We start from the raw sequence: 12,617 nt of genomic DNA on the forward strand, positions 1-12,617 counted from the left end.
ACGAGAATGCAGCAAGGGCCCCTCCACGACGAGCAGCAGGGGGGCCGAGCCTCCCTCGAACCCAGCACCATCGTCCGCGCCGGCCGCAGCTCACGAGGATCCAGATCGGGCCCGCACGGGCGCTACAACCGCGACCGCCGCTCGCAACGGCGCGCCCAGCTCCGCGACCAGATCCCGAGCCTCGCGCCGGAGACCTCCTCCACCGCGAGCCAGGACGCCGCCCCGGAGCCAAGCGCCGGCCAGCCGCCGCCCACACGCCGAATCCCCCTCCCTCGAGCGAGCAGCAGCCAGAGAAGCGCCCCGCCGCCGCCGGCTCCGCGCAGGCTTTGCCTGCCGGAAGCCACCGGCGACGGCGAGGGGGAGAAAGGAGACGGGAGGGGCGGAGGCTGTGGGGGTGGGAGCCGCCGCCCGTGTCGCCCCGGGGAGGGAGCGGCGCGGGGGGGGGGGCGTTTATGACATGTACATGGACTATTTCACATCTATAGTAGATGTGAAATAGCAAACCCGGGTAACCGTGGAGTCCGACTTTCGTCGGGCACACAAGTTCGGAAGTAGTACGAGTAGAAATCAATCGACTCCGGATCCTTCACGTAGAGTACCGACTGCACCGATCGCAGACTTGGCTAGGATCCCTCTTCCCATGGCGCCCGCCGGCCTCTCCGGCCTGCCGGCCCACGTCCTGGACGACATCGCCCGCCGCGTGGGGCCCCTCGACAACTACAGCTGCCCCCTCATCTGCCGGCCGTGGGGCGCCGCGCTGAACGCCGCGCGCCTCAGCCTGCTCCCACTGCCCAACAAGCCGCAGCACCTGCACGTGGAGCCTCGCTGCGACTGCCGCCGGTCGCCGTCGCCTTGGGCCATCGACAACTGCAAGTCTCCCGGGAAAGAACCATGGACCAAGAAGGTCTACCTCCAACGCGGCGGCAGCCCCCTCGGCGTCGCCATGGACGGCGAGAAGGAGTCGGCACACCCGACGCGCGTCATCGGCTGCGACTACGGCTGGGCGGTCACCGTCGACGACGCGCGCAGCCTCGCCCTGCTCGACCCGCTGCCTCCCATCACCTCCTCCCTCGGCCGCATCACGCAGGTCGCCAAGAACCTCAAGCCGATGGGCGGGGGCATGTTCCACAAGGCGGCTCTGGCCCCCGGCCGCCGGCTCGGCACGTTCGCCGTGATGCTGATCCACAGCGGCGGGCTGGGCCTGTCGTTCCTCGCGCCCGGCGCCGGGCGCTGGACGGCGCTGCGCGCCCCGCCGTGGAAGCCGAAGAGGTACCTTGACGTGGCGTCCCACAAGGGCGCCTTCTACACGCTGAGCGTCGGCTCGGAGCTCACCGCCTGGGCGCCGGACGGGAGCTCCACCGGCCTGCGGCCGAGGCGCGCCGTGAGCCCATGCACAGACCCGGTGTGGGCGGTGCTCGCGGAGTCGACGACCCGGGACGAGCTTCTGATGGTGAGCACCCCGGACACCTACGGGGGCAGACCGTACTTCGGGATGAAGAAGACGAAGGTGTCGAGCTACGAGGAGCGCGAGGGCCGGTGGATCCCGGCGGCGAACAAAGGGGACACGGCGATCTTGGTGAGGGGAAACAGCGGCCTGTGCGTGCCGTGGCTGTACAAGCCCCGCTGCGGTAGGCCAACGCCGACGCCGGAGAACTGGCAGGTGTCTTATTGGGACGACGACCTGCCGCCGTCCAACTTGCATGATTGCTCGTTTTTGCGCCACGGCTGCTGGTTTCTGCCCTACGTCGCGCCTGAATTCCCCCGGCCAGACAAGCAAAGCACTGCTGATACTGAACCCAAGTCCTCGAAGGTTTCTCGGAGAAGAAAGTGCAAACAAAGTGTTCGTCAATGATACCCAACTCGTGGGGCCGTCAAGAGGTGTTCCAAAGGAACCAAGTATATGAAAAGCTTGTATCAATCTTGACCAATTTAACCAGGAATATCCCTTGACCAATTTAACCAGGAATATCCCTTGACCAATTTAACCAGGAATATCCCTTGACCAATTTAACCAGGAATATCCCTTCGCACCCCGTCTGTGAACGACAAGTTTTTTTGAGAGAAAATGACCAACAAATTGTGTTATAAAAAAAAAAAGTTGAGCTGTTATAAGACTTTAACTTCCTGAACCAACAAAGGTTGTACATCAGAAACAGCCTGCAAACCACCAAATTCCTAGTATAAAAGTTGTCCATTTCACGTGCCTTGCTCTCAGCTTATACCCCACAGCTCCTCTGTTCAGTATATTGATCAATGTACTAGGTGTATACCTGTGTTGACTCTCTTCAGTACATATAGCTACCACATCAAGAGATTAGCAAGCGAAAATTTGGTTTCGGGGCTATGCTTTTCCAATCTTAACAATAGTTCATGAATTAATATACTCTTGCTGCAAGAGTATTCAAGGTCAAAGTAGAGAACATGAATCTCTCACTAAAAATAAAAACCTAGAGAACATAGCTCTCTCAATAATAAGAATATTAGTAAACACTAGAGAACAAGGCAGTTCATTTTCATTGCCATGCTAGCTACTAAAATCATGAGAAAAAACTTGAATTACGCTCGATTCCTCCTATCATAGTAGCAGAGCAACCAACGGCCCATGTGAAGGGTACATACAACCTACACTGATGCATGCATCAGAGCTAAATAATGACATCGTTACTACACAAATGCAGATAGTACCGGGCCGCTGAAGAGGGAGAGAATCACATCAGCAGCTTAGTTACTTTCTTCTCCTGAGTTGCAGAGCACACCATTCAGTAAATACCAGGAACAACCCTGTATGGTACTCTGTTGCAGTACATCTTCCAGTACTTGCCGTACCTTTCAGAGGGCAGGAAAAAGAAGAGGAGTCTATCAGGCAGAAAACCAGAGAACTGAAAACTAACCAAATAAGCGTCCGGGCAATTTAAAGATAAGTTTCTCTGTCGATGTTAGCAAAACAGATGACTGGAAGATTGTTTACGTACTTTGTTGAGCATCTATCGTCATCCCTCTTCGCTCGGTCAAGCAGCAGAATGGTCAGATGTATCACATAGAAGTATGGCATAAACTGCAAGTGAGCCCAAAGAAAATACAATTAATAAAATCCTCACTTATTAAACTTGCAATATAACAAAACCAGGACTGCTTACATGATTGAAAAGAGCTGGAACGGTCCAGAAAAATGCTGCTAGTATCTCTGGGACATAGTGAAAGTGACGAGAAAAGCCCCACCTATCCAGGATAGAAAAAAGAAGGTGCGTGCTCAAAGGACTGTTCTCCGCATATATATGATCACAAAATTCTCTTTTCATGAACAAGGTGAAGGGAACTGATTAATAGACTCACCATCCAGAAGTCAAGAGAAGACTGGTTTTTGTTTCTCCTTTTGTGGTCTGATAGGAAGCGACAATCTGAAGATCCACCAAAATAAAGGCATAAGCAGCCTAACAAGCATGAAAGCATTTTTGGCTATTTTAGAGGTAAAAAAAAATTCACCTTTGACGGGGCTTTGCCCCAGACTGAGGCTTTCCCGTTTGTCCGGCGAAATTCTTGGCGCTGACGATCACAGTCATAGTTTATGTATATGCACAATATTCCAGCGAGGAGAATCGAGATTGCTAGCTGCAACAGGATTAACGAATATTCCATTCAAGTGTTAAAACAAAAATTGTGAATACACAAGTGACAAAAAGTATCAAAACACTACAAACCAAAGTATATCAGAGAAAGGTTATGTTAAAGAATAACCTGGGGACCCAAATTCACAGGATGATTGACAAGGTACATTCCAGGAGAGGTGTAAGTTGATGGAACCCATACCAAGCATCCCCAGCAAATGTAGAAACCAGCTGTAGAAAATGATGTCAGACAGATAATAGATATGATCTGGACAGACCAAAATAGAACACACCTTTGCAAGCTAAAATTTGAGTAACACATAATTTAATCACAATAACATACTAATCCTATCCTGACACGCCGCAATATGTTCTGACAGGAGTAGTAACCATCTTCCATTGTTAATTTTATTAATTTTGTCTTGGTTAGGTGATCTAGCCTTGATAAGAACGTATTATCATGGCTTGAACTTCACTTTGTAGCAGTATATTCCTTTAAAAAATATGATAAGAAATTTCACTGATATTTGACTTACTAAATAAGACTTTTACTTCTACTATAGAGTTGTTGAAAGCGCTTGGCAAGGAGGGCATTACGAGTCTTATATTTTCTTTACAGAGGGAGTATTTGGCATGGATTGCAAACAAACCGGCCTAGAAATCGATTAAACATGCATGCAGAATTTTGAACGAAAAGATGGTGACTGAAGAAAAAAATATGGCAAACGATAAATTAAAAGGAAAAAAATTACTCCCTCCATCTCAGTTTACAAGTCGTGCACGTGTACCTAGGTCGTTAATTTGACCAACTTAATAAGAGACATACATTACAAAAAATATATCATTAGAAACTTTAGATATTCTATTTTCTAATGATATAATTTTTATGTTAAACAATTTATTTTATATAAGTTAAATTGACAACCTAGATACACGTGCAAGACTTGTAAACTGAGATGGAGGGAGTACACACATTATCCTATTCATATGAATACACACCTTGAGTTCAAATGCTATATCATAAAATATTTTTCGGAATTTTCATGTTGAATTGGTGCCTGAAATGATGATTCCATTATATCCATTAAACAGATGATGAACTGCCTACCTCTATCATGCGCAATGTCCATAGTACACCAATATCCAGACTCCCACCAGAAAAACTTTGTGATATAGATCAACATCAGTGCAGTATTCACAAGCATGGAGTCTGCAACTCGGCCATTCATTTCATACTGCATCGCACAGTTCACAGAAATCAGTAGAGTTTAATAGATAGCTGCATCACAATATATATAGTATTAACAGAGAATATAACTCCTGAATGAAGAAATGCACAAAGATACAAGAAGCTGGATGGCAGACAGTGCAAAAGCATGCTGTTTGACTGGGACTAGTGTACATCATAAGAATATTATAATGTTCTGACCTGCTTTATGCAGTACGTGACAGCAAGAACAGCCCAGGACATCATCCCAAAGCGGCAGTTTGTGAAGACTTTGATATCGAAGTGCTTACCAATTCGAGGATACAGTTCCATTCCCTGAAAATGTGCGTGTTAGATACATGAATCAACAAATCCATGGTCTACCCCCAATCCAAGCAGGCCCTGAGCAGTCTAAGCTGGACAAATGTCAAATATCACGGTGCCAGTGGTCCACAGGAAATAGCACCTAACTCCAGGCAAGAATATACCATATGGATTCATGGCACTTACCCAGTAGAAATCAATGAACGCATTCCCTGAGGATCCAGAGTCAGATGAAGATGGTGCTACATGACCCTAAAAGGAAATTAAATTATCCATCAACAAAGGAAGCGTAGTACATAAGTATGGGCAAACAAAGTTCTGCAAAATAAGCGCACCTTTATGTACAGGCATAAACAGAACACAAGGCTTCCAAAGACCAAAGCCGAGTATATCTCTCCCAGGTGATCATATACTATTGCAGGGTTAAATATTCCAAACCTGAAACAAATTGTTTTGTTAACGACTGGTGATATAAAATATAGTACAAACTACTTATAGTGGACAAAATCTAAGAGCCTCGAACACATAGAAATATAGCTGAGGAGGGGGGGGGGGGGGGGGGGGTTATCCTGAACTTGAAATTACAGGATGGTGGCAAAACAAAAGTCAACAATCACAAATCACTAAAATTGGATTTGGAAAAGTACAACTATATTATATATGTACCTGACACGCATGAGTATAAAAAACCTTGTGTTAAGAAAGATTCAGCAATATCAAAGGCTCCAACGATTTTGCTCTATATGCAAAAGACAGAACGAAAACCAGCATGCACACAGAAGCTGTAAAGTGAAATATATACGCACGCAAACGTTTACGAATCACAGGTATGACTTGTAACATCTTTGAGATAGAAGAAACAGGGAGCCAGAAATGACTTCACAGATATCTTAAATGCATTTCCAATCATACTTGAACATTATCAGACACCAATGCATAGTTCATAACTACCGTTTAATCAAGATATAAGCAACTCTATATCATGTCCCAACCTCCTGGGTGCAATGTAGCAGCACTCAAACATACCACTATACATACCCTAAGGAGACTTTTTTCTGAAACAACTAAACATTATAGTCTTGTGCATCAAAGCGACATGTCCATCAATCTCTGACTACTGCATAAGGGATAAAATTCTGAAATCCGAAAAGAAGACCTAGTGCAGCATACTGGCCCAGGTTTAGAGAGGCTGAGTGGCTGGTGTGTTCAGCATGCGAGGTTAGTGATAACTCCCATTTTAGTGCATTTAACGCATATGAGCAGCATGTAAGCCCCATGGAATCGTCTAACAACTTTTGGTTAACCCTTTTGGGAAAAGTGAGGATGAAGTCCTTGAAATTTTCGGGACGCTCTGGCCCTATGGCATTATGACTAAGTGCCATATTTCTCCTACTAAGAAATCACTCTTACTTCAGGGAAGGCAACCCAATAAAAGCAACAAATAAAATCTTTTTGTAGGGATTAGTTTTATGCAGTGGCGGATCTACAGGGTGGACAGGGTGGGCCGCGGCCCACCCTGAGATTTTTGGTTAACCCATATATATACTATAGCCCATAAGGGAGAGACTAAGGGATGGGCTGGAAGAAAGAAAAAAAGCCCAGCAAACAGAGCATCAACTCGTCGCGTAGCTGCACACTGTCTCCCATCCCCGATTCCCCTCATGACTGCTCTGCGCTCCCGCTGATCTTGCCGCCTTGCTCCATGCCTCGCCGGCGACTCTGCCCACCCTGCCCCGCCCCTACCCGGCGCCACCGCACCCAGCAGGCCGACCGCCGCAACCAGTCGGCGCCCGGCTACTGTCGTTGTGCATCTGCAGCAGGCCAGCAGCCAGCCGCCTAGCCCGATTTGAGGTAGTACGTTCGATGAGATTTCTGCCCCTTCCCCAGTTCCAGTTTACTTATTGCTCGTCGTGCTGCTAGGTGCTACCTGCCACTAATGCTCATTAGTCATTACGAATTTAGGCTTGCTGTGCTTCTTTGTAAAATGCAATGTATTACTAATAAACTCTGTCCAAACTGTACTTACTACTGAATTGTTTCAGTTTGGGTCAAACAATTGATACAATGTTCCCATTTTTGAATCAAATGAATGTCATTGTCAGATTTAATAACAAAATGTCAACCAGGATCACAGGATTACATATATGTCTCAAATGTAGAAGAAGGAACACATGCACATAGTCTTATCTGAACTTGTAAAGGTATGCATGCTTCTTTTTTGCAAAATTAAGACTTACTTGATTAATTTTAATAAGTTTTTAAGACCATACTGATCAATTTCTATTGTCCTAATTGTAAATTATTTAGTACATTCGCATGTCATATTTGTTGTAAAAGAAATTTAGGGTGGACCACCCTGTATCAAAATCCTAGATCCGCCACTGGTTTTATGCCTATGTCCAAAACCAGTAGCTACCATAATTGTTTTTCCTCAAATGGTTTACTGCCAGAACCGTCAAATGATCAATGCAAGTAGGCACAAGTAGACAACTCGTTCGATTGTTCAGGGATGAAACCGCGGAAATGACGAGTGATGTAATCTGAAGTTAATCAGTAGATGAGTCCACACAAGAGAAGAAAATAAGGTGGACTTCTTACCACCAAAGGCTTAGGTAGGTGACCAAAGTCACCGCATATGCTAGTAAGCCATTTGCCTGAAAAAGAGAAGAAAGGGTCAGCAATACTGACGCTGCAGGCTTCTGTTTACTAAGTAGAGTATTTAGCTACAGAGCAAGAGTAGGAATCGAAATGTTTGGCCGGAATAGAAGGGCGGACCTTGTAGACGGGCACATTCCCGGCGGGCGAGATGGGCCCCTCGAAGCGCTTCCCGGGAAGGAGCAGCTGCAGGGCGGCCTCGAAGAGAGCGAAGCCGAGGATGATCTTCCCGGCGACGACGGTGGGCATGGGCCAGATGGCCTTGAGCCCCTCCAGGATCCCGCGGTCGCGGAGGTGCTCGTAGGTGCGCGCCACCGATCCGTCCGCGTGCACCACCGTGTACCACCTGCGCGCAAGAGCCAGAGCGAGAGAGAGTTAGCGGCGAGAGAGAGCAAGAATCTGTGGCGTAGATTCCGGTGGAGGCGGTGAGCGGGCTGGATCTGCGAGGAGAAGGCGGAGGGGGACTCACAGGAGGATGACGAATGGCGGGCAGAGGGTGAAGAGCGTGACCATGGAGGCGTAGGTGAACCACGGCGAGTGCGCCGTCTTGAACTCCGGGGGCGGCGGCGCGGCGTCGGCGTCGGCGGGGGCGGGCTTGGGCTGCTGCTGCTTCTGCTTCGCCATGGCGCCTCCTGGCCTACTGTCCTCTCGATCTCGCTCGCGCGGGGGAGTGGACCGACCGGGGTGCCGATTGTTTTTTAAGGATGGGTGGATCTGTGGCCACCGCCGCCGCCGCCGCCGCTGTCGTCCGGAGGGAAAAACAGCATCTTTGCGTGTGCGCGCTTCTTAAAAGAAGACGAAGACGCTCCTGGGAGAAGCGGCTCGGCCACGTCGCGCGGGTGCTCCTGGGCCGTCCGATCGCCGTCAAGACACCTCGTACGGCCGGTGTGGGAGTACTATACTACAGGCATATGCGGAGGTTATCAGCTGTACCGCTGGGGACCACCATGACAGCGGCCAGGTGGAGTGAGGGTGACGTGGACCATTTAGGGCACACAGGAGTTTGTCGTGAGCGTACAGCAACATCCCCATGGACGGAAAAGGGAGAGGCGTGCCGTGGCGTATAATTAATTCATGTGCTCGTGGAGCCAAGTGGTACATGGACGGCTCTTTATTATACGTGCCGGATCTCTTGCTTGGTGGCTGGCCTGTGGAGATGGGGCCGTTCTGTGCCATGTGTCGGCTCGACATTCATTCTGGTTGAGCTATGGTGAAGAACCCCATCCCCATTCTCCCTCGCGTCGCCCCCCAGGGGCGACCCGGGGGCAATCCAGATCCCGTTCGCCGCCACCCTCCTCCTCCTCCGCCTCTCCCGTTGCCGCCGCCGGAGGCAACCACGTGCGGACGCCGATGAGGGTGGCGGCGAGGTCTTCGGTCGTGTTTCCTCCCTGGGAACAGACCTAGGGTTCCAGGCGGCGGGCGCTGGAGTTGGGGCCGCCTCCAGCGCAATTAGAGTGGGGTGGGGTGGCTATTTATATCCAGAGCAATCTCGAAGGTGATATGACAACCGGGGCATGCATCCCGGCCAATGAACAACCGATATGTTTTCAACGGCTGGATTTCAAACTCACACGACAACTTTACTTGTGGAACAAGTAAAGCTGACTCCACTGCTAGAGCGTTTCTCTCGAAGACCAGAAGAACTTTGCATCTGGCTTGTGAGTAATAACTCATCACACGTAGATATTTCTCTCAACTCACTTGGGATATAATTCGGTTAAGCATCCGCACAGACATTAGTCTCGAAACACTTGAACCCCTCTTAATAGTACGGTGGTCCTCAAACTCAAATGAAGAAAATGAAACTAAGAGAGAAAACCACGTCTTTACTTTGTCTTCATTCTTCTCCACTGCAGTCATTTTCTCTTGGACGCCACTCCACCAACTCATTGATGGAAGGCTTGAGTGCCTCGAACAGGGTGCTAGATGTCGTCATCACCTTCTAGATTGTGACACTCTACTCTTGGATAGCCTTGAGCGTCGCCGTGAGTCATCGTTGTGTTGCCCCATCTCTACCACTTGGAGTTGACATCGAGTCTGAACGTTCGGCTTCTTTGTTGGGAAACGTAGCATGCAATTTCAAAAAAATTCCTACACTCACGCAAGATCTATCTAGGAGATGCATAGCAACGAGAGGGGGAGAGTGTGTCCACGTACCCTCGTAGACCGAAAGCGGAAGCGTTTGTTAACGCAGTTGATGTAGTCAAACTTTTCTCGTTTCGACCGATCAAGTACCGAACGTACGGCACCTCCGAGTTCTACACACGTTCAGCTCGATGATGTCCCTCGAACTCTTGATCCAGCAAAGTGTCGAGGGAGAGTTCTGTCAGCACGACGGCGTGGTGACGATGATGGTGAAGTGATCCGCGCAGGGCTTCGCCTAAGCACTACGTGAATATGACCGGAGGCGTAAACAGTGGAGGAGGCGCCGTACACGGCTAACAACGTTTGATGTGTGTTCTAGGCGCCCCCTCCCCACGTATATAAAGGAGGGAGGGGGAGAGAGGCAGCCTAGGGCGCGCCTAAGTAGGAGGAATCCTACATGGGCTTCTAGTCCAATTCGGCCTCCCCCCTTTCCTTTTACCGGAGGGGGGAAAGAGGGAAGAGGGAAGGAGGAAGGAAAGGGGGGCGAACCCCCACCTCCTTCTCCTATTCGGCCTCCTACCATAAGGGGGGCGCGCCACCCCTTGTGGGCTGGTGTGCTCCCCTCCTATGGCCCATACGGCCCATATCTTCCCCCGGGGGGTTCCGGTAACCCCCCCCCCCCCCCCCGGTACTCCAATATGTACCTGATACATCCCGAGACACTTCTGGTGTCCGAATACTATCATCCTATATATCAATCTTTACCTCTCGACCATTTCGAGACTCCTCGTCATGTCCGTCATCTCATCCGGGGATCGGAACAACATTCTGTCACTAAATCACATAACTCATATAATACAAATCGTAATCGAACGTTAAGCGTGCGGACCCTACGAGTTCGAGAACTATGTAGACATGACCGAGACTCCTCTCCGGTAAATAACCAATAGCGGAACCTGGATGCTCATATTGGCTCTCACATATTCTACGAAGATCTTTATCGGTCGAACCGTTATGACAACATACGTTATTCCCTTTGTCATCGGTATGTTACTTGCCCGAGATTGGATCGTCGGTATCTTTATACCTAGTTCAATCTCATTACCGGCAAGTCTCTTTACTCGTTCTGTAATACATGATCCCGCAACTAACTCATTAGTCACATTGCTTGCAAGGCTTATTATGATGTGCATTACCGAGAGGGCCCAAAGATACCTCTCCGATACTCGAAGTGACAAATCCTAATCTCAATCTATGCCAACCCAACAAAACACCTTCAGAGATACCTGTAGAGCATCTTTATAATCACCCAATTACGTTGTGACATTTGATAGCACACAAGGCATTCCTTATAAGTCATGAAGAAAGCAATAGCAATAAAACTTAACGATCATTATGCTAAGCTAACGGATGGGTCTTGTCCATCACATCATTCTCCTAATGAGATGATCCCATTCATCAAATGACAACACATGTCTATGGTTAGGAAACTTAACCATCTTTGATTAACGAGCTAGTCTAGTAGAGGCTTACTAGGGACACTGTGTTTTGTCTATGTATCCACACATGTATCAAGTTTCCGGTCAATACAATTCTAGCATGAATAATAGACATTTATCATGATATAAGTAAATATAAATAACAGCTTTATTATTGCCTCTAGGGCATATTTCCTTCATTCTTCAGGTAGTCTGGCAAATCCGATACCATATGTTACAATCCCATATCACATATATGTTGGGGAACATAGTAATTTCAAAAAAAATCCTACGCACACGCAAGATCATGGTGATGCATAGCAACGAGAGGGGAGAGTGTTGTCTACGTACCCTCATAGACCGTAAGCGGAAGCGTTATGACAACGCGGTTGATGTAGTCGTACGTCTTCACGATCGACCGATCCTAGTACCGAAAGTACGGCACCTCCGCGATCTGCACACGTTCAGCTCGGTGACGTCCCACGAACTCACGATCCAGCAGAGTGTCGAGGGAGAGCTTCGTCAGCACGACGGCGTGATGACGGTGATGATGAAGCTACCGGCACAGGGCTTCGCCTAAGCACTGCAACGATATGACCGAGGTGGATTATGGTGGAGGAGGGCAGCGCACACGGCTAAGAGATCAATGATCAACTTGTGTGTCTATGGGGTGCCCCCCTTCCCCGTATATAAAGGAGTGGAGGAGGGGGAAAGGGCCGGCCTCCTAGGCGCGCCCAAGGGGGAAGTCCTACTCCCGGTGGGAGTAGGATTCCCCCTTCCCTAGTTGAATAAGTAGGAGAGGGAAGGAAGGGGAAGAAGGAGAGAAGGAAAGGGGGGCGGCCCCCTTCCCAATTCGGATTGGGCTTGGGGGGGGGGGGGGGGGGCGCCCCCACCTTGGCCGCCTCCTCCTCCTTTCCACTATGGCCCATTAAGGCCCATTGACTCTCCGGGGGGTTCCAGTAACCCCCCCGGTACTCCGGTATATGCCCGAACTCTCTCGAAACCTTTCCAATGTCCAAACATAGTCATCCAATATATCGATCTTTATGTCTCGACCATTTTGAGACTCCTCGTCATGTCCGTGATCATATCCGGGACTCCGAACTACCTTCGGTACATCAAAACACATAAACTCATAATACCGATCGTCACCGAACGTTAAGCGTGCGGACCCTACGGGTTCGAGAACTATGTAGACATGACCGAGACTCATCTCTGGTCAATAACCAATAGCGGAACCTGGACGCTCATATTGGTTCCTAC

At 49.1% G+C, this 12,617-nt stretch overlaps 2 protein-coding genes across 2 annotated transcripts; one reads left to right on the forward strand and one right to left on the reverse strand.

Moving 5' to 3' along the window:
• The first annotated feature begins 518 nt into the window (after positions 1 to 518).
• LOC141042537 (uncharacterized) lies at positions 519 to 1,959 on the forward strand. The gene has a single exon (XM_073511241.1). The coding sequence runs from the start codon at positions 641 to 643 to the stop codon at positions 1,850 to 1,852; it is 1,212 nt and encodes a 403-aa protein (XP_073367342.1). The 5' UTR covers positions 519 to 640; the 3' UTR covers positions 1,853 to 1,959.
• A 388-nt stretch (positions 1,960 to 2,347) lies between these two features.
• On the reverse strand, positions 2,348 to 8,623 carry LOC109780148 (7-dehydrocholesterol reductase). Its single transcript, XM_020338734.3, has 13 exons — positions 8,261 to 8,623; positions 7,912 to 8,137; positions 7,735 to 7,790; positions 5,472 to 5,574; positions 5,323 to 5,388; positions 5,035 to 5,148; positions 4,714 to 4,840; positions 3,736 to 3,836; positions 3,484 to 3,609; positions 3,334 to 3,398; positions 3,138 to 3,219; positions 2,973 to 3,055; positions 2,348 to 2,826 (listed from the first exon to the last, which is right to left on the reverse strand). Exons 1-13 carry the CDS (start codon positions 8,413 to 8,415, stop codon positions 2,760 to 2,762), a joined length of 1,371 nt encoding a protein of 456 aa, XP_020194323.1. The 5' UTR covers positions 8,416 to 8,623; the 3' UTR covers positions 2,348 to 2,759.
• Positions 8,624 to 12,617: the final 3,994 nt, after the last annotated feature.

Source organism: Aegilops tauschii, chromosome 3 (assembly GCF_002575655.3).
Source record: "Aegilops tauschii subsp. strangulata cultivar AL8/78 chromosome 3, Aet v6.0, whole genome shotgun sequence".
In the NCBI taxonomy this organism is placed as follows: Eukaryota; Viridiplantae; Streptophyta; class Magnoliopsida; order Poales; family Poaceae; genus Aegilops; species Aegilops tauschii.